Below are 18822 nucleotides of genomic sequence, written 5' to 3' on the forward strand. Positions count from 1 at the left end.
GGTTGTGGATGCCCCTCCCTAGAAGCATTCAAGACCAAGCTGGATGGGGCTTTGAGCAGCCTGGTCTAGTGGGAGGTGTCCCTGCCTATAGCAGCAGGCTGGGATTACATGTTCTTAAAGGTGCCATTGAATTGAAACTATTCTATGATTCTCTGATTCTATAAACTGTTTAACATGAATGAACAGGGAAAAGAGAAGCCAACTTTTTTTTTTTTTTTTAAGAAAATTGGAGGAGGCTTCAAGCTCCACAAACCAGAGTGAAACTCATTCTCATTGCAACAGATTGAAAGAAGGGAATTTAGTGCGTAGTCATTTGTGCACAGAAGAATTTGGGATTATCTAAAATCCAATATCATCCAAATCCAGAAGTATGATGAGACAGCCCTCAGATAAATAGTGTGCTAGAGATGCACTGAAGACAGCAAAGGATGGGTTGTGCATAATATTATGAGGTTCCATGAGGAATAAAGAATGTACACTTCTGAGCACAAAGATCAAGATCTTGCTTGATCAAAAAAGGACCTTGTAGTTTTGATGCCTAAAAATAAGAAAATTAAACCATAGTGTTTTAAGAACATGCTGACACAACAGATACATACGTCCTACATTCAAGATTCATACTTTAAGAGGTATAAACTGACTGACGTGATCAATTGCTGCTGCCTTGAAAATAAAACGTACTGTCAAAAGAATCTGTGGAGTATTTTGCTGGTGTAGCAACAATGATTTAGCTTTACCTAGCAGCGAGCTCCAGATTCTTACAAGCAACAATAGCTGATTCACTGCACAGATTGCACTGGGTGGGATTATTATTATTATTTTCCAGAAAAGCAGCAGGGCTTGAATAACTTGTAATTCTTAGAATTATTTGAGTTGGAAGGGACTGTTAAAGGTCACCTACTGCCTGTTCATTGCAAAGGAACTGGACGTATGCAACAACATCAGGTTGCTCAGTGCTCCATCCAACCTGACCTTGAATGTCTCCAGGGACAGGGCACCTAACAGGGCAACCTGTTCCAGTGTTTCACTACCCTTATAGTAATTTTTTTTCCTTATATCCAATACAAGTCTCCCCTCTTTTAGCTCAAAATAATTTCCCCTTATTCTACCATAACACACCTTGCTAAAGAGTCTGACCCTTTCTTTCTTATAGCCCTCCATTAGATATTGAAAGGCTGCTCTCAGTTCTCCCCAGTGCCTTCTCTTCTGCAGGCTGAACATCAGATCTTTCAATCTGTCCTCACAAGGGAGGTGTCCAACCCTTGGAACAAGTTTGTGGCCCTTCTCTGGATGTGCTCCAACATGTCTGTCTCTCCTGTACTGAGAACTCCACATTTGGACACAGTACTTCAAGTGAGGTCACACAAACACAGAGTAGATGGGCAGGATCATCTCCCTTGACCTGCTGGATGCAGCCCAGAATGTGGTTGGCTTTTTGGGCTGTGAGGGCTCGTGTCATTTACCACCTACCGGTACCCCCCAAATTCTTTTCAGCAGGGTTGTATTCAATCCTTTCTTCCATCAGCTTGTACTGACAGTAGGGATTTCCATGACCCAGGTGCAAGACCTTTCACTTGGATTTGTTTACAGTGTTCACTTGGACCCACTGCTCAAACCTATCTAGGTCTCTCTGGATGGCATCCTGTCTCACACCACACAGCTTGGTGTCATCGATAAACTTGCTGAGAGTGCACTCAATCCCACTGTTAATGTCACTGATGAAGATTTTAAACAGCCTCAGTCCCAGTACTGACCCAAGACACTTCTCAGCACTGATCCAGACATCAAGCCATTGACCACTACTCTCTGGGCATGATTTTGCAACCAGTTCCTCATCCATCAAGCAGTCTACCCATCAAATCCATATCCTGAAGAGAATGATGTTACAGAGGACACTACTGAAGTCCACATAGACAACATCAGTGGCTCTTCTCTTGTCCATTGATGCAGCTCCACAATCATAAAAGGCCAGTAGGTTTGTCAGGCAGGACTTGCCCTTGTTAAAGCCATACTGGTTCTCCCGTATCACTTCCCTCTCTTCCACATGCCTTAGCACAGCTTCCAAGAGAATCTGTTCCATGATCGTCCCCAGCACAGAGGTGAGGCTGACAAGTTGGAAGTTCCGTGGGACATCCTTCTACCCTTCTTAAAAAAGGATAAAGTATTGCCTTTTTTTCCAGTCACCAGAGACTTCACTTAACTGCTGAGACTTAGCAAATATCATTGAGAGTGGCTTCATCACTACATCAGTCCATTCCCTCAGGATGCTGAGATGCATCTCATTGGCACCCATGGACTTGTAGATGTACAGATTCCTTAGTTGGTCACAAACCTGATATTTGCTTACAGTGGAAAGGACACTGCTCCCCAAGTCCCCACCTTGTGTTAAAGGGGTATGTGAAGACTGAGGGGAAAAAAAAAATTGAGCTCCTCAGCCTTCTCCTTGTCCGCTGTTACAAGCTTACCTGTACTGCTCACAGGGTAGGAGGAGAAGTACACCTTGTTTTCTTGGACTTCTCTTTTCCGGTTGATGTACCTCTTGAAGTCCTTCTTTTTCTTCTTTACACCCCTTGCCAAGTCCAGTTCCAGTTGGGCCTTGGCCTTCCTGGCCTTATCCCTACACAGCATAGGAGCATCCCTATGCTCTGCCCAAGGTACCTGACCCTGCTTCCACTGTCTGTGCATTTTCTTCTTGCTCTCCAGTTTGACCAGCAGGTGCCAGTTCATCCATGCCTATCTCCTGTCTTAATTTCCTAACTTCCTATACCTGGGGATGCTCTTGTGCCTTAAAGAAAGCTTCCTTAAATATCTGCCAACACTGCTTTGCTCCCTTGTCCATGAGGACAAATTTCCAGGGGGGTTTTGTTGATTAACTTCCTGAAGAACGGGAATCTGTCTTTCCTAAAATTTAGCATCCTGATTTTACTTTTATCTGCCTGATATCCCTCAGGAGTGTGAACTCCACCATTGCATGGTCACCACAGGCCAGGCAGCCTCCAATCCTGATGTTACCAATCAGTTCACTTCATTGGTGATCAACCATCATCCCTCCGATAGAGCTGTCTATTACTTGACTCAAGAAGTTATCCTCAACACATTTCAGGAGCCTCCTGGATTGCCCTCAGCTCACTGCAGTACTTTTCCAGTAGATGTCAGAAGAACTCTAGCAGGCCAAGAGCCGGTGATCATGATGCCTTCCGTAGCTACTTCATCAACAGGCTCTGCTTCAGCCTTGCCAGCAGCACCAACCATGAAGCCAAATTCATGCCCTTCCACTCCAGATTTAGAGTACTAATTTGGTAATGTAATTAGTTATTGATATCATATCTTAATCTCACTTGCCATACACATTATATAATGGATAGACAATGTGCATACGTACATATACGTATCACAGCAGGCAGAGAAAACCTGAAAGATTAGATTTTTGCAATGGAAAAAAGTGTTAAAGAATGCTCCCGTTTAGAATAATATTCACATCACTTTCAACTTAGCAATATTTGAGTTTTCCCTCTAGTAACAGCTTTTATCTTGATCAAATAAAAAACCAAAACTGCAAAGTCAAAACTCAAAGTATGTAAAATACTCCCAAATAACATCTATGTAGGTAAGTTAATCTGAAAGTAATGCCTCCTATTTATTTCCATGGAAACTACAACAGATATAAGGAGCACAGCAACAGCATTTGATGGAGAGAATTCTCAGCTACACTGTTTTTCAGCACAGTGACCACCATTAGCTGATCTGCTTGGATGAGCTGATCACGACTTTTTGTGGTGTGACAGCTGCACATGGCTGTCAGGAACATAGCTCATCTTTCATATCGCTGCTGCCACTGCTGAAACACACCACCCACCACCTCCCTGTGCTCACATCCACTGTTTGGCCCCCATAAATGCTCAACAAGCACTAATGAGTTCCAATGCATGCCATTTTTTTCCACGTGGAAGAATTCAGTGACACACTTCTGTTTCATCTGTACTTCCACCTCAAACATTGTCAGGCTGCTCCTTTGCTGCCCTGTCACAGAACAACATGTAATGGAATACTGATGGGAAGGTTCAGTGTCAACTGCCAGACCACCAACATCCACCTCTGGTTCTGTGGGTTAACATCATAAAATAGGAGGCATTACTTTCAGATAAACCTTCACATGTGAATACGCTGTCCTATTACCACTTAGCTTTTGTAAACACAGAGTATGTCCTTAGTTCTTCATTTTCAACGTTTTCTCCTTTCCCTCTAGCTCTTAGCTTACATCACCAGATAAATGAATGTCCATAACACTTCATTAAGAGGGCTCCAAAAAAAATTCTACGTCATATTCTAGGTCTTGTTATTTTCATCTATGTATCCAGTCTACAAAATTAAGTCAAACAAGTATCTGTGCTCTGAATACAAAGATACAAATTTCAGACAACAAAGTAACACGTGCTTCTGAAGCTTGAATCAAGAAACTGCCTGATTGTATTAACTGGCACTCTGGATGCTATCAGGGCTACACAGTCAAATTGCTGTTTGAGGTGTGACACTTTTGGTGTGTTAACTGGAAGAACTTGCTGAAGAGCATTTAAATCAAATTAGAGACTAGTCCCCTGATGTTACAAGATAAGGTACAATGACAATCTAGACAAATCAGGGGACAAATAACTGTAGGACAGAGTATAGTGTATATATATGCATATATACATACATGAATTAGACCTTGAGCATCTTCTATGCGACTCCCATAATCTCTTATAAATGTTCACTTTCATCATGCTAGTTTTATTATTATTATTATTAATGATTTACTTTTATTTCAAAGCATATTAATTGTGGAACCTTGAGCTCATCACCTCAGGACACTACGACCTAAGGGTATGGAGAGGAAGAAGCTGACTTTAGAAGCCATACAGCACAACACAAGCTCCTTTGTGAATTCCTCTGCACTCAGCAACACAGAGAAGGCTGCATTCTCCCCCTGCCTCCTCAGTACCTAATGTAAAACCTGCCGGGACAAGAAGCTTCAATCTTTGGAACAAGCAATAATTAGACTTAAACAAAATACCCACATTGCTTACAGGAATAATACAAACACAGCAAAGTTCCCTAAACCGGAGGCAGCATTTAAACATGAATTTTTTATTGTAATAGACACTCAAAGTGGGACATTTTACAGTTCAGAATCAGTTACTATCTGACTGGTGGTAACAAACCCTGATCTACCACTACCTTTAAAACACAACCGGTTCAGTAAGGGGGCTGTTCTTGGATTTGCTGGGTAAGCTAACATAAGCTACCTGCTCCCATAGGTACTGCACCCTTACTTCCACCTTTTACAGCAGCACTCCTCCTCCTTCCAGGTTAAAGCAGAAAGGTATGAAGCAAAGAACATCACACTGGCAGGCCTAGGCTCAGCCAGAAAAACAGCGCTTGCAGCGTTTGCTGTCAGAACGTGACGTGCAAAGTGGCAGGAATTAAGTTGTCTGTATACTCCTGGGGTACTCTGGGCCATATGGTATATCCTACATGAAAGACTGGGTGTGGGGGGGTGGGGGTAGCACCTGAGCCAGGTTCACGGTATAAAAGGAGTGGTTCAACATCTCATTAAAAATAACAACAATAATAAAACCATTAAGATTTGAAGCACCTCCTGGATTTGTCTGGAATTTATGTCAGCTCCTGAAAGTTTTGAAAGAATATATATATATTTTTAAGAGGAATATGACTTTGAGAGTAGAATTTTACAACTTTGTGCAAACAATCAACACTTCATCTAAAGATGATGAATTCTTGCTTGAACAATTTCGGATCCAAGTATAAGTCACAACTTTTGGTCCAAACCTAAACAAAAATCAGTCATAATGAACAGTCATGGAATACTGCATATTTATTCATTTCTTTTTCCAGCACTCTGAAGCTTCTCCTTATATGTCACATAAACATAAAGAAAATGGATTAAGAAATTGAACAACACAACTAAATCATTCACACACTCTTTTCTTAGCACAGAAAACCAGAACATCTGTTTTTAAGCAACGTTCGCTTCTCTATTTAGTAAATATTTTTAAGGGTTTACATAAGTTTAATAATTATTCATTATTATCAGTTACTACATTAAAAACATCTCCTAGGTTACAATCAGGCCTTATGTAGAAGACTAAAACCATTCATTGTTGTCATGCCACAAAATGGCTTGTGGCTATAAGGACAACCAGCACTAACACATTCTCCACCAGTGTTACTATGGATAAATAATTATTCTTCATATTCTTTAAATTAAAAAAGAACAACCACTCCACATTAAAAAATATCTTGTGCAACACTGCAAAAGCACCAAGAAGTGGTTTTTCTTACCCAATACTCAGCACTGGGTTTCATAGAAACGCCTATGTTGTGTAATGTTCTGATTAGAAAAACCTCAGAGGATGTCTAACACTAAGAGAAGTTAAATCCATTGTTAACTCTTCCCTTCAAGAGTACAACTTGTAGTTTTATTAAAAGCATGCAAGAATAACTACTCAGAGAATGAGCTGTATAGCTGTATTAGTATACCTCTCTAATACCTCTGAAATGTATCAGGCATTTTAAACATTTTATTGATCACAGTTAAAATGAATAACTTATTAAACTGAAAAGTGTGAAGTAGAAGTAGAAAGGTTAAGGCAATCATTTAGTTTACCACGTAGTCAAACTTCAGCCACACCATCACACATTTTCCGTATTTGGCAGATGTTTCCACGTATTATTCTTATGGACAGAAGGAAAAAGGTGACCTAATGTGCTCTTTTATAAATATTCAAAACATACGCCCTTAACTCAAGGTTTACCATTAATCTGTCACTAACTATTATACCCCTATAATAGTAAAGAGAATGTACTCAGTGACACCTTTGCTATTGATACAAAACCCCTTCTAGTCCAGAGCTGGAAGTTTGTCATCTGCTTCAAGCCTGGATAGAACAGGGAGCCACAAGACTCACCTCTCCACTGCATGCCTATGGGGTTGTCTCATAGCAATCCTTAGGTCAGAATCTTTTTTTTCTACAGTGTGAGGCAGAAAGGAAATAAGCCAGCTGTTGCCAAAGCTAGCCAAGGTTCCCTTGTAGCAGAGATCAAGGATCTGCCTCGCCCGTCCCTCCCAGAGCTTTAGTGCGACACGGTGGCTTTGTCTTTAAGAATCCTTGATGCTTAAAACTACGTCTACTTGCCAGGAAACATCTGCCACTCCATTTGCTCGCACCTCTCCTGTTGTACAGGGGCGTACCCAGAGTAGAAAAAAACAATATAAAAAGCGTCTCTTTCTCACACTCCTTTCTGCTTTCTTATGGCTTTCCCTCAAATGCCGGCAAGCACACACCCGCAGCAAGAAGAAAAACCACCCACTCAAACATATTTATACACTCACACACTTTATACAGCCCTTTACTCACACGCTGGTGCCCATGGAATCATAGAACGGCTCGGGTTGGAAGGGACCTCAAGGATCATCAAGTTCCAACCCCCCCAACCACACATATACACCCCCTTTAGCTTCTTAGCGTAAACCTAAAGCGGAAAAGCACGTCGGCACCCCTCGCTCAGCTCCAGAGCTCAGCTCCACACGCCCGGACAGCCAGCCCCACCCACACACGCGCGGCCGGGAAGAGCAGGCAGGCAAGGAAGGCATCCTCCCCTCCCCGCACCCCGGTGGCCCGCCGCGCTCACCGGTGAGGTTCCTCAGGACGGTGCCGTGAGCCCAGAGGCTGAGCACTTGCTGCACCGACAGGTTGATCATGGAGTTGTCCCCCGCTTCCACCTTCATGGTGGCGCAGGGCGGGCCGCCCCTCAGCCGGGGGGCGCGGGGGCCGGAGGCGGCCTGGCGGCCGGAGAGCCGAGCGGCGGGGAGCCGCGGGGCGGGGAGGCGGTGAAGGGGCCTCCGCGCCGCGGGGGAGACATCGAGAACGGGGCGAGGGGGAGAGATGGCGGCCGGAGGGAGCCGGGCGGCGGGACCGGCCACGATGCCGCTTCCCCTAGGCTCAGGGGCGGGGCGGGGCGTGGACCGGCCCCATCGCCGCCGTCTCCTCCGGTAACGGCCCCGTCCCCGCGGGCAGCAGCATCACCTGCGGAGGGGAGGGGAAGGGATGGGCGCCGGCGGCGCGGCGCAGGCGCAGTACCGGCCGCGAGGAGCGGAGCGGGGAAGGGGCAGGGTCCCAGTGACCGTTAGGTCGCGCGCGAGCCGCCCGCCCGCCCCTGATTGGCCGCGCTCGGCCCCGCGTGCTCTCCGCGCCGCCCCCGCCCCTGCACGCGCGGCGCGGGTTGTGGGCGCCGTTACGCTGAGGCGCGGTGCCCGCTCACCTGCCCGCGTACGGAGGCACGGCAGCCGCTACGGTGTTGTCGTCCCCCGTCCCCCCCCCCCCTCCTTCATTCTTAAATATATAGCCCCATGCCACAGCTGCTGCGCATTTCTAGTCTTTAATAAGTAGTGTTTCACAAGCATTCGTTGGCCGTCAGCATCCTTTGATGCACGGCGTAGCAGAGGTGGAGTAATTCGCGGTATCACCTGCAGTTTATAGATGAAGCCTCGACGTATAAACCAGCTACCGTCCTGCTGGATGCCAGTGACCTGATTTTTCACATACGCTATTGTGTGGTGTTCAGTTCAGCGGACCGCTCCCAGAGGCTTTTGTTTGCTGCTGACAATGCTCGGCACCTCTGCCAGTAGGTATCTGGCACCGAAAGCACGCAGTGAATGGCTCCTCAGAGGCCTTCGGTTTGGCTGCTGTAGCGAGGCATCGCTGCAGGACAGAGAGAGCCCAGCTGCCCTGCCAGGGCCCCATTCCGAGGTGGAGGGATGGTCCTCCCTCCACATGACCACCAGACATGCCATGAAGTGGCTAGAAACAGTTGCCAAGGAATAAACCTTTTTACCATCGCATTCTCAACTTTGAGAACAAACCGGCTTCCCCCCCCCAGGAGTTCCCTCCAAATCCTCCTTCTGTTGAAACTATCGAAGATTCCAAAAGAAAAACCATTTGTCAAACCTTGGGTGTACAACATCTCAATCTCAGTTAGTTGACTGCTTTTGACGAGGCACCGCTGACATGCTTGGAGAAGCTCTGCTCACCATGCAGAACTGATTGTACGGCAGATACTTATATTGGGCCGTAATTCTTCTAGCTTATTCAGTGTAGTTCTCAGTCACACCATTCTTGCTTTTTGACCTCTACCTCTATGTTTCTTCTTAGGTTCAGCAATCCTTTCCCTCTCTGCACAGGGTCCTACACAGGTTCTACTAAGACCTGTGGTTTATTCAGTCCTACCTGATCTCCCACAATCCACAACCTGCCCTCAGCATTGTGCCCAGTGCTGCCTGTGGTCTCCTCAGCCTTACTGCCCTGATCTGCTTTTCAGCTCTTGCAGTACCCCTTATCCTGTGCTTTCCCTAGGTCTTTCTCCAGTGCTCCTCCAAGTAACTCAACAAATCACTCCCTCGGTGCTTTTGGGTATGCTGCCTCCATCTGGCTTTCAAAAATGTTCTCCTTGGATTCTCTCTGATGTGCCCTGTTCTCTTTCATAGCCACCGGGGATGTCTGCATACATATTTGAAAAGTGCTTTTTGTTGTATGAATATTGGTCTGACTGGATAACTGAGGAAAACTATTCTACTGTTCAGCTATTGACACAAGCTAAAAAAAGGGTGGAACATGACAATGACATTTAACGGTAGCACAGTCTGGGGCGGGCCATGCAGGAGGAACAGAGTGCTTTGAATGAAGCAGCAGAAATAGCCAAAATGCACTCCTACAAGCTGTAACATCATGCAGGCAGGGACTTGGGGCCAGAGCTTTGTTCTCAAAAAGCACCCTCACCTGGGAGACGTTGCCAAGGAAGACCTACTGTAGGGATTATGATGAGCTCTGCAGGCAGCAACATACAAGAGCAAAGACACGGACATAAAGGGATGCTGAATGAGGTTCCCAGTGGAAATGATGCAGCAGAGCTTAGGTTGCTGCTGAACCTGTGACCCAGTGAGAGAATAAGGTCTATGCCTTTGGCAGAGTCACAAGGCAGTGATGGCTGGGAAGGTCTTAAGGAGGTGAAATCACAAGGGGCAGAGCTGCACTGGCAAATAAAGAAGAAAAGAAGAGAAGAGAAGAGAAGAGAAGAGAAGAGAAGAGAAGAGAAGAGAAGAGAAGAGAAGAGAAGAGAAGAGAAGAGAAGAGAAGAGAAGAGAAGAGAAGAGAAGAGAAGAGAAGAGAAGAGAAGAGAAGAGAAGAGAAGAGAAGAGAAGAGAAGAGAAGAGAAGAGAAGAAAGAGAAGAGAAGAGAAGAGAAGAGAAGAGAAGAGAAGAGAAGAGAGAAGAAGAGAAAGAAGAGAAAGAAGAAAAGAAGAGAAAAAAGGATAGGAACATGATCTTAGTGTTTAACCACATGGGGTAGTTCCTTTAAGTTCTAAGGATTAAAAAAGAGAAGTAGCACTTCTCTAAGTGCCTGGTGATCTTCATCTGGCATGAATCTGGCATGCTTCACACTGCTATGGTACCTTTTGTTGAGGGGAAGGAGTCATACAATCACAGAATATCCCAAGTTGGACGGGACCCACAAGGATCATCGAGTCCAACTCCTGCCTCCACACAGAACAACACAAAAATCAAACTCTATGTCTGAGAGCACTGTTCAAACACTCCTTGAACTCCAGCAGCTTACAGCTGTGACCACTGCCCTGGGGAGATTGTTGCAGGGCCTGAACACCATCCTAATCCCCAGCTGCCCCTCCCCTAACATGTCTCCATGCCGTTCCCTCTGGTCCTGTCGCTGTCAACAGAGAGCAGAGCTCAGCACTGACCCTCTGCTCCCCGTGAGATGCTGCAGCTGCTATGGGGCCTCCCCTTCATCTCCTCAGCTCTGGGCTAACAGACCAAGGGAACTTAGCTGCTCCCTGCATGTCTTGCACTCCAGACCCTTCCTCATCTTTGTTGCCCCTCTACGGACATTCTGTAATAGTTTTACGTCCTTTTTATCTTGTGGCACCCAGACCTGCCCCCAGTGCTTGAGGTGAGGCCACACAGTGCAGAGCACAGTGGGACAACCCCTCTCCTCAGCCAGTGGCAGTGCTGGGCCTGGTGCATCCCAGGGTACAGTTGGCCCTTTGGGCTTCCAGGGCACGCTGCTGGCTCACATTCAACTTGCTGTCAGCCAGAATCCCCAGATTGTTGTCTGTAAATTGGTCAGGACAGTCACAGAAGACAACACTGGAAAAGATCAGAGGAGGTTGCAGGGTGAGAGAGGGCTAAAGGAGCTGGCTAGTAGGCTTGGCAGGCCTGAATGGAGTCTGTCAAACTGTGTGTGTAACTGGAACCTATCAACTCCCCACAGGAAGGAATGAAGGAAGGATGGAAGGGAGGCGGGGAGGGAGAAAGGAAGGGAGAAAGGAAGAGAGAAAGAGAGAGAGAGAGAAAGAAGGAAAGAGAAAAAGAGAGAGAGAAAGAGAGAGAGAAAGAGAGAAAGAGAGAGAGAGAAAAAGAGAGAAGAAAGAAAGAAGAAAGAAAGAAAGAAAGAAGAAAGAAAGAAAGAAAGAAAGAAAGAAAGAAAGAAAGAAAGAAAGAAAGAAAGAAAGAAAGAAAGAAAGAAAGAAAGAAAGAAAGAAAGAAAGAAAGAAAGAAAGAAAGAAAGAAAGAAAGAGAGAGAGAGAGGGAGGGAGGGAGGGAGGGAGGGAGGGAGCAGATATAAATGGGCCTTTAATGCAATTAGATTAGGAATTAGGGGAAGATTTATAACTGGAGGGAAAAGTCCTGGGCACAGTTTTCCATAGAAAAACAACAATGAGAGAGTGGGGAAAGAAACAACCATCAATATCTGTGTAGCGGTACACATTCATTGAGCTCAGATAACTCCTGCTTTCCCATGCTTGGGAAGAGAGGCAATGCCTGAAACTTACTAGTAAACTCCAAAGGTACCTGACTATGCTCCAAGCTCATGAAGCTTGTGAGAGATGACTTGGTCACTTGTGCTAATTAGGTCTTTAAGGCTCAGATCTGCCTTTATAAGTATGAACACATCAATGAAGATGTCCACAAAGAACTCCTGAAAACCTACGCATGGACTAGTCTTTGTTCCAGAAGACCTCACGTCCCTCCCAGCATAATTTCAGTTCCACATTTCCTCCTTTGTAGCTGTGTGATTTGAATGCTTCTTTGAGTTCTTTGAGCTGTGTGAATGTAAAGAATGGTTAAAAAAAGAAAAAAGAAAAGATAAACAAACAAACAAAAAAACTAATTGTAAAACATGGCTTTGGATGAAGGAGATCAGCTTTACATGTGGAAAAGTAGGGTCAGTGTAGTTTCTCTGCCTTCTAAAAGACTAGACTATGTCTACGTACACTGTTTAGAACTTCTGTTTTAACTTTCTGAAGTCAAAGAAATAGTTATAAACTTGACTGGAAAGCCCTTGGCTGGATCATTTTCCATTCGAAAAGGTAATTTTCAAAATGAAACAGTTTATTTAAGGAAATGAACAACACTGAGCATCCTGTACTGTCACATTTTGAAACAAATACTTAATTGTTTGCATCATGCAATCAGTTTTCCCTAATAGTAAAAAGTCAAAATCCAAACAGTATATGTTGGCTACCTTGAAGAAAAAATGTCTATGTCTAATGTGAGTTAGCTGTGCGGATTTCTTGGCACTGCAGTCAAAGATCTGTTCAAGACAACCTAGCTCTACTGAATGGATAACCCCGGCATAGTTTGGATATCCAGGCACTTGTTTCCACTTCAAAGATGGTTTTTTTTAGCCTATGATTCAAGTCACTGGCAAGACGTTACCAAGTGCAAATAGCAAATGACCACCTCAGATGTTAGCAAATAGATTTTTGCATACTTGCCACCCTCCAAGACCACCACCTTCTGCACAAGTTACTACTCATTCAGAAGAGCTGGCAGCTGCAGTTAGCTGTGGTTTGAGAACTGGGTCATTTGGAGATAGCTGGCCTGGTAATCTCAGCTCTTAAAAGGCTGAAAGGCGATCTCAGCCCCCGGTCCTGATGATAGATGGAGATGCCTTTACAGCAATGTAGGAGAGGAACTAAGGTGATATCATAGGCTAACTATTGCAACTCTCCCCAGCATGAGAGCAGCCCCACAAGTAGATCTAAGCCACCAAAACTCGTTCAGCGCTGGTTCCCAAGGCCGAAGAAGGTGTTTTTGTCAAGGGGGAGGAGGTGGTACACGCAAGTCTCCTGACTTCTCCCGCACGCCAGTAGATGGAGCTCGGTGTTACCGAAGATCTCGGCACCGCCGGCCGAAGACGTACACATTCACGCCGTTCTACGTCAGGCCTGCTGTTAGAATCAACCGTGTTACCTTATATTAAAGGTCTCGTTTACTTTGTGTTCACACTTTCCAAGAACTCTTTTCTTAGATTAGGAATATTACCAGGTTTCATACTGAAAACTAAGTTGTCATTTGCATTCCTGTTTTTAAGCCGGTTGAAAACTGGCAATTAGCTATAAAAATTTTCTTCAGAAAACATTTGGAATAGGCTAGAGGATGCTATCATCATTCAAAACATGGATGAAACTAATTTCACAGTTCCCTCAGAATTTAATAAAGTAAAAATGGAGAACAATCCTTTCTCCTTTGTTCTCCTTGGTGTCATGTTCAAAAAGCTTGTTTGGCTAAAATGCAAAAAGCTTACTTCTTGCAAGCCTTGTCTCCTTTACAATAGTTCTTTTCTCATCTCCTAAATTGAAATCTCGTATATATTTACAAATCTAAAGCTCCTTATATATATATAAATATCTGTATGTATATATTTATGATCTGTAGCACCCACCCTTACATCACGTTCCATCTCTCCTCACTTTGTTTGCTCCTTAGTCAGTGCACTCGTAAGCAGACAGGAGATGACACATCAGCACCATAAAACAGGACATTTCCTCAGAACTAGTTTTCCCCCCAGGGCAGCTGTGCTATGCACAAATCAATTCCGCGCTTTGCAGTACCACAGTAAGTTCTTACACGGGTTCTTCTTCAATTCATTCAACATCCACTAAAGTAAATGGAAATACCTAACCGATCTCAGTGGACTTCATAGTCAGTTCTGAATAGCAGAATGTCTTCTCTTTAACTATCAACTACAATTATTTTTAATAAAACTATCTATTTGGCTGTAATGGACAAGAAAGAGTCGTTTCCTGTCAACAAAGGCCACTGGTATGTATTTTTGTTCCTTCACAGTGTGTCAGTTTTGTATAGTTTTACAAAGTTCTTGATTAAGCCAACGTATTTGCAGTGCTGATTTATGCAACCTACTCATGCATTTTATTGATACAGGCTAATCCGGGTGATATTCTGGAGGATATTTCCTTTTCCTTTTTAAAAACATACAGCTGTGTTGCCATCATTTCTCTATCCTGAGTTCCTCCAGTTCTGCCACAATCTGATGAAATTCAAAATCTGATTCATGTCTTGATTAAATGATTAACTTCACTTTTTTGACACCACCAGAAGCGTATATGAGTTTGGACCACATAGAAGGCCTCATCCGAATTCCTGAAATTTTGAAGCTGTTTTAACAAGTCTTTGAATTCCTGTCATACCTTCTATTTCCTCTCTTGCTGTAGGTATGAGCTGATTTTTTCTTTTTCTTCTACTCTACGGCATTTTGCTCAACAATGCAAAGTTGAATACTTCTGGAAAGCAGTTATGTGGCAAAGTTTTGTGATTCGTTTGGACTATGAACAAGGAGAGGAAAATCCAAAGTCCAGCTTTTGTTTGGGGATGATACAGGTGAAGGCTTGAAGGGAATTTGGAGCTATGAAGATAGGAATTCCTCTTCTGATCTCACCAGTAATATGGTGGGCTATCTCTCTCAATGGCAGCAGAACCAGAATTCTTAAGCCAAACGTTAAAAGGTCTTGGCTTTTCAAACATGCTCTTGTAGAGTTTGCCTAACTCATCCTTCAAGTCTTTCTATGCTGGATATTTTACAGTCTTCTGGAGAAATCTTGTCCCAATGGTTTTTTGTCTTTTCTATTAGATGGTGGACTTTCTGCGCAACAGATGGCATGTTATTTTAATATGGACTTACCTACATAAAGGGGAATCACTAAAGAAGCATGAATTACTACATATATCAGCACAATACAGTCTCTGCAGAAGGCTATGGAAATAAACATTTTGATGAAAATGTGACATTTTACATGTACGTCAGTTAAGTTGACTCCTATTTGACTCAGTCTAACAAGACCTGGTAATTAACTGAAATCAGAACATCCATGCAGTACTTTGCCTCCATTAACCTATGAATGGGTTTAAAATTCATGCTCTTTCTCTAATGCAACCTTCTTTAATAGATATTCAGCAAGTTAATTTTAAATGGTACAGTACACTTTACAGACCTCCCATTTAGCAATGTAAATGATTATGGTCATTTTACAATATAGGGAACCTCGACACTTTTTTTTTTAACCCTTCTGAGGAAAAGAAGATCAAAGGTACATGAAACTGCAGGTAGTTGCAATTGTTAAAACAGTTATTACATCTTGCATTTATTTTGCATCATGCCTTGATGGTACAGAAAATGCTTTGCGTGATCAAACCACAAGCAGAAGTATTTCTTCTGAGTGTTTATTTGTACTGTCAAGCTCTTCAATACTACCGCTGCCTGACTCTTCAATAATATTTCTTCTAACAGGAAAAAACCAGCAGTGTAACTGAAGTACATAACCATGAATTAAGAGACATGACATCTCTTTCCAGACTAACCCCATGTTGACAGGTAAGTCACATGGCCAGATTCACTTAATGCAGTGCCACGTTTTGTGAATAGCCCTCTTGTCTTCTGTGGGTCCCAGGGCTTGGATGGTACTCAAAACACAAAAGGGTCAGCAAATTCTACTCGTAACCTTTCTGGTTTTCGATTTCTGCAGTTGGAAAAGAGAGAGAACCTTACCTGTGAGGTTTAATTCACACTGAAATTTTCAGATAGGCAGCAATGAGAAGTAAAAAGTATTGCCTAAGATAAACACTTTCAGGGCAGCTTCATTATTGTTCTGGCTGCCAGCCCACAGTGCTTAGCATGCAATCTAGTACCACTGGTGGTAGAAATATTTGATTTGCTAGATTCGTAAGCTCTATCTGTTTAAAACCTATACAGAGAATAATAAGTGAAGTTTGAGCTGGTATTTATCACCCTCACAAGCACTTATTCCTGTTCTTTCCAAGCAGGTTATCATGATACTCAGAGGTCTTGAGAACAGGGGAAAAGGTGAGAACAGAAAGTACGTTATTCCTCTGAAAGGACAGCCTCAGTAGTTACATCTGGGCACAGCCTCCCTCTAAAAGCAGCTCTGAGAAACTCCTTCCTTCTCTGATGTGGAAAGAAAATGCATTTATTTATTTATTTATTTATTTATTTATTTTTGTGCAGAGCATCTAGCAGCGAAGGGTAACTGAGAATGCTACAGAGTACAACACTCTTGCCATCCTGAGTCTAGAAGCAGTTGAGCCATGATGTTCGCATAAGGCTGTGTGTGGGAGAAGGAGTTCTGCCTTCTGCATTTAATTCTTCTGCACTCCCAGGTCAAGGAGCCATGGAGGCTGAACTGCATGAAAGTAGTCTGCACCTGCTTGCACGGAAATACCTACAGTCAGAAACATTTTTGCAAACAAATATAATGATTTTAACTGCTTGGCTCCCTGTCCGAAGCCCTAATTAAATAAAAGTGCAGCTTCATAGACAATTCAATCATTTAAGGTGGCATTGACAGTGGAAATGAGTCTCGCACTCTTCTCTCAAGTCCTCCACTGAGCCAGCAATGGAGAAACTGCACACCGAGACCAGATTGGTAAGCTGAGCTGTATGAAAACTGCTTTGCTTGCATGACTGGGAGGAAACAGTCAAAGTTCTTTTAAGATATTTGTAGTTGGATCAGTACACAAGTATGTCTTAAATTCTGCTTCGTATGGCAATGGCAGAAGAAGAAAATACAAAACTTATCACTACTTGGAGAGGTAAGATCTCACCCAAAGTGGCAAAGAATGCACTGGCAATACTCCCAGTATACACAATGTTAGCTTTTGACTGCACCAGTTCCTATTGCCCTTCCCTAAAAATAATCCAAGTCCTGATGAGGTAATAAAAACCATCTCACAAGCATGTTTCTCACTTTCTACTTGCTTTGTAAGAATACAGAATCATATAAATATTTCAATTGGAAAAGACCTTCACGATTATCTAATTTGACCATCCACCTTACTCTACAAGTCTACTGTTAAACTACACTCCTTAGCACCAAGTCTACACGTTTCTTAAATACCTCCAGAGACGGTAACTCCACCACTTCCCTGGGCAGCCCATTCCAATGCCTAATTGCCTCTTCCATAAATAAGTTATTCCCGATATCACAAATTAAGCTCACCTGGAACAACTTGAGGTCATTTCCTTGCATCCTATCACTTGTAACCTGAGAAAAGAGACGGACACTCTCTTCACTACAGCCTCCTCTCCAGAAGTTCATAGAATCATAGAATGAATTGGGTTGGAAGGGGCCTCAAGGATCATCAAGTTCCAACCCCCCTGCCACAGGCAGGGCAGCCAGCCGTTAGATCAAGTACTAGATCAGATTGCCCAAAGCCCATCCAATCTGGCCTTAAACTTCTCCAAGGACAGAGCATCCACAACCTCTCTGGGCAACCTGTTCCAGCACCTGACCACACTCACAGTAAAAACCTTCCCCCTGACATCTAATCTAAATATCCCTTCCATTAGTTTAAAACCATTTCCCCTTTTCCTATCACCATCTACCTGTGTAAAAAGTTGATTTCTCTCACGTTTATAAACTCTCTTTAAATACTGGAAAGCTGCAGTGAGGTCCCCCTGGAGACTTCTCTTTTCCAGCCTGAACAAGCCGTGTTCCCTCAGCCTGTCTTCACAGGAGAGGTTCTCCAGCCCTTGGATCATCTTCATGGCTCTGCTCTGCACCCTCTCCTAGAGCTCCACATCCTTCCTGTGTTGAGGACCCCAGACTTTGACACAGTAGTCCAGCTGGGGCCTCATGAGAGAAGAATAGAGAGGAACAATCACCTCTGTTGTGAAGAGCAATGAGGTTTCCTCTCAGCCTCTGCTCTCCAGACTATACAGCCCCAGTTCTACCAGTTGCTCCTCATAACTCTTGTTTTCCAGTCCCTCACCAGCCTTCTTGCTCATTTATGGACACACTCAAGCAACTTGATAACTGTTCTTCTTGTAGTGAGGCATCAAACTGAACACAATATTTAAGGCGTGGTGCCACCAGTGTTTTTTACAAGGGGACAGTCATTTCCCCAGTCTTGCTGAAAATAATATTTCTGACACAAGTAAAGGTGCCATTAGCCTTCTTGGCCACCTGGGCACACTGCTGGCTCGTGTTCAGGAAAAGAAACTGTACAGTAGAATCAGTGCATGCAGGTAATGATCATCACAGAAATGGTAGAGTGAACAATAGCTTCCCTAAGATAAAACACATTTATCTGTAATGCGTGCTGAATAATGAAGCTGCTTTCAAACAATCAACTACCAAGGAAAATAAGTAAATAAATAAAATCATGAATAATCTTAAAAAAAGAAAAGGGCCACAACTAATTTAATAAGTTATTTTGCACAGATGACTTTCCTGCCCCTACACTGACATCAGGAAAACAATCTGCCTGGTTTCAAGTAGGCATTTGCTGTCCTGTCCTCAGATAATCTTTGAGAGCTGAGATAGCAAGACTTTATGTATACAAACAGAGCACATTTGAAAAATATTAACTAAAGCTGGGAATAAATTATGCTCTAATGGAAGTCTCAGATCTGCTTAACAATGAGAAAAGCTGAA

General features: G+C 43.6%; 1 protein-coding gene and 1 long non-coding RNA gene across 3 annotated transcripts in view; one reads left to right on the forward strand and one right to left on the reverse strand.

Annotated features, from left to right (window-relative positions):
- The window catches only part of TMEM170B (transmembrane protein 170B), a 21946-nt gene extending 13740 nt beyond the window's left edge, over positions 1-8206 (reverse strand). The window contains exon 1 of the mRNA XM_418945.8: positions 7690-8206. Coding sequence (XP_418945.1) covers positions 7690-7786 — 97 coding nt within the window. The 5' untranslated portion in view covers positions 7787-8206. The remainder of the gene's footprint in view (positions 1-7689) is intronic.
- On the forward strand, positions 7606-17574 carry LOC107051667. 2 transcript variants are annotated; one of them, XR_006936769.1, is made up of 4 exons: positions 7606-7691; positions 14471-15167; positions 15660-15743; positions 16395-17574. It is a non-coding gene; the product is annotated as an uncharacterized LOC107051667 (long non-coding RNA). The 2 variants fall into 2 exon arrangements; XR_003073743.3 differs by lacking the exon at positions 7606-7691 and having other exon boundaries at positions 11662-15167.
- Positions 17575-18822: the final 1248 nt, after the last annotated feature.

Source organism: Gallus gallus, chromosome 2 (genome assembly GCF_016699485.2).
Source record: "Gallus gallus isolate bGalGal1 chromosome 2, bGalGal1.mat.broiler.GRCg7b, whole genome shotgun sequence".
Taxonomy (NCBI): domain Eukaryota; kingdom Metazoa; phylum Chordata; class Aves; order Galliformes; family Phasianidae; genus Gallus; species Gallus gallus.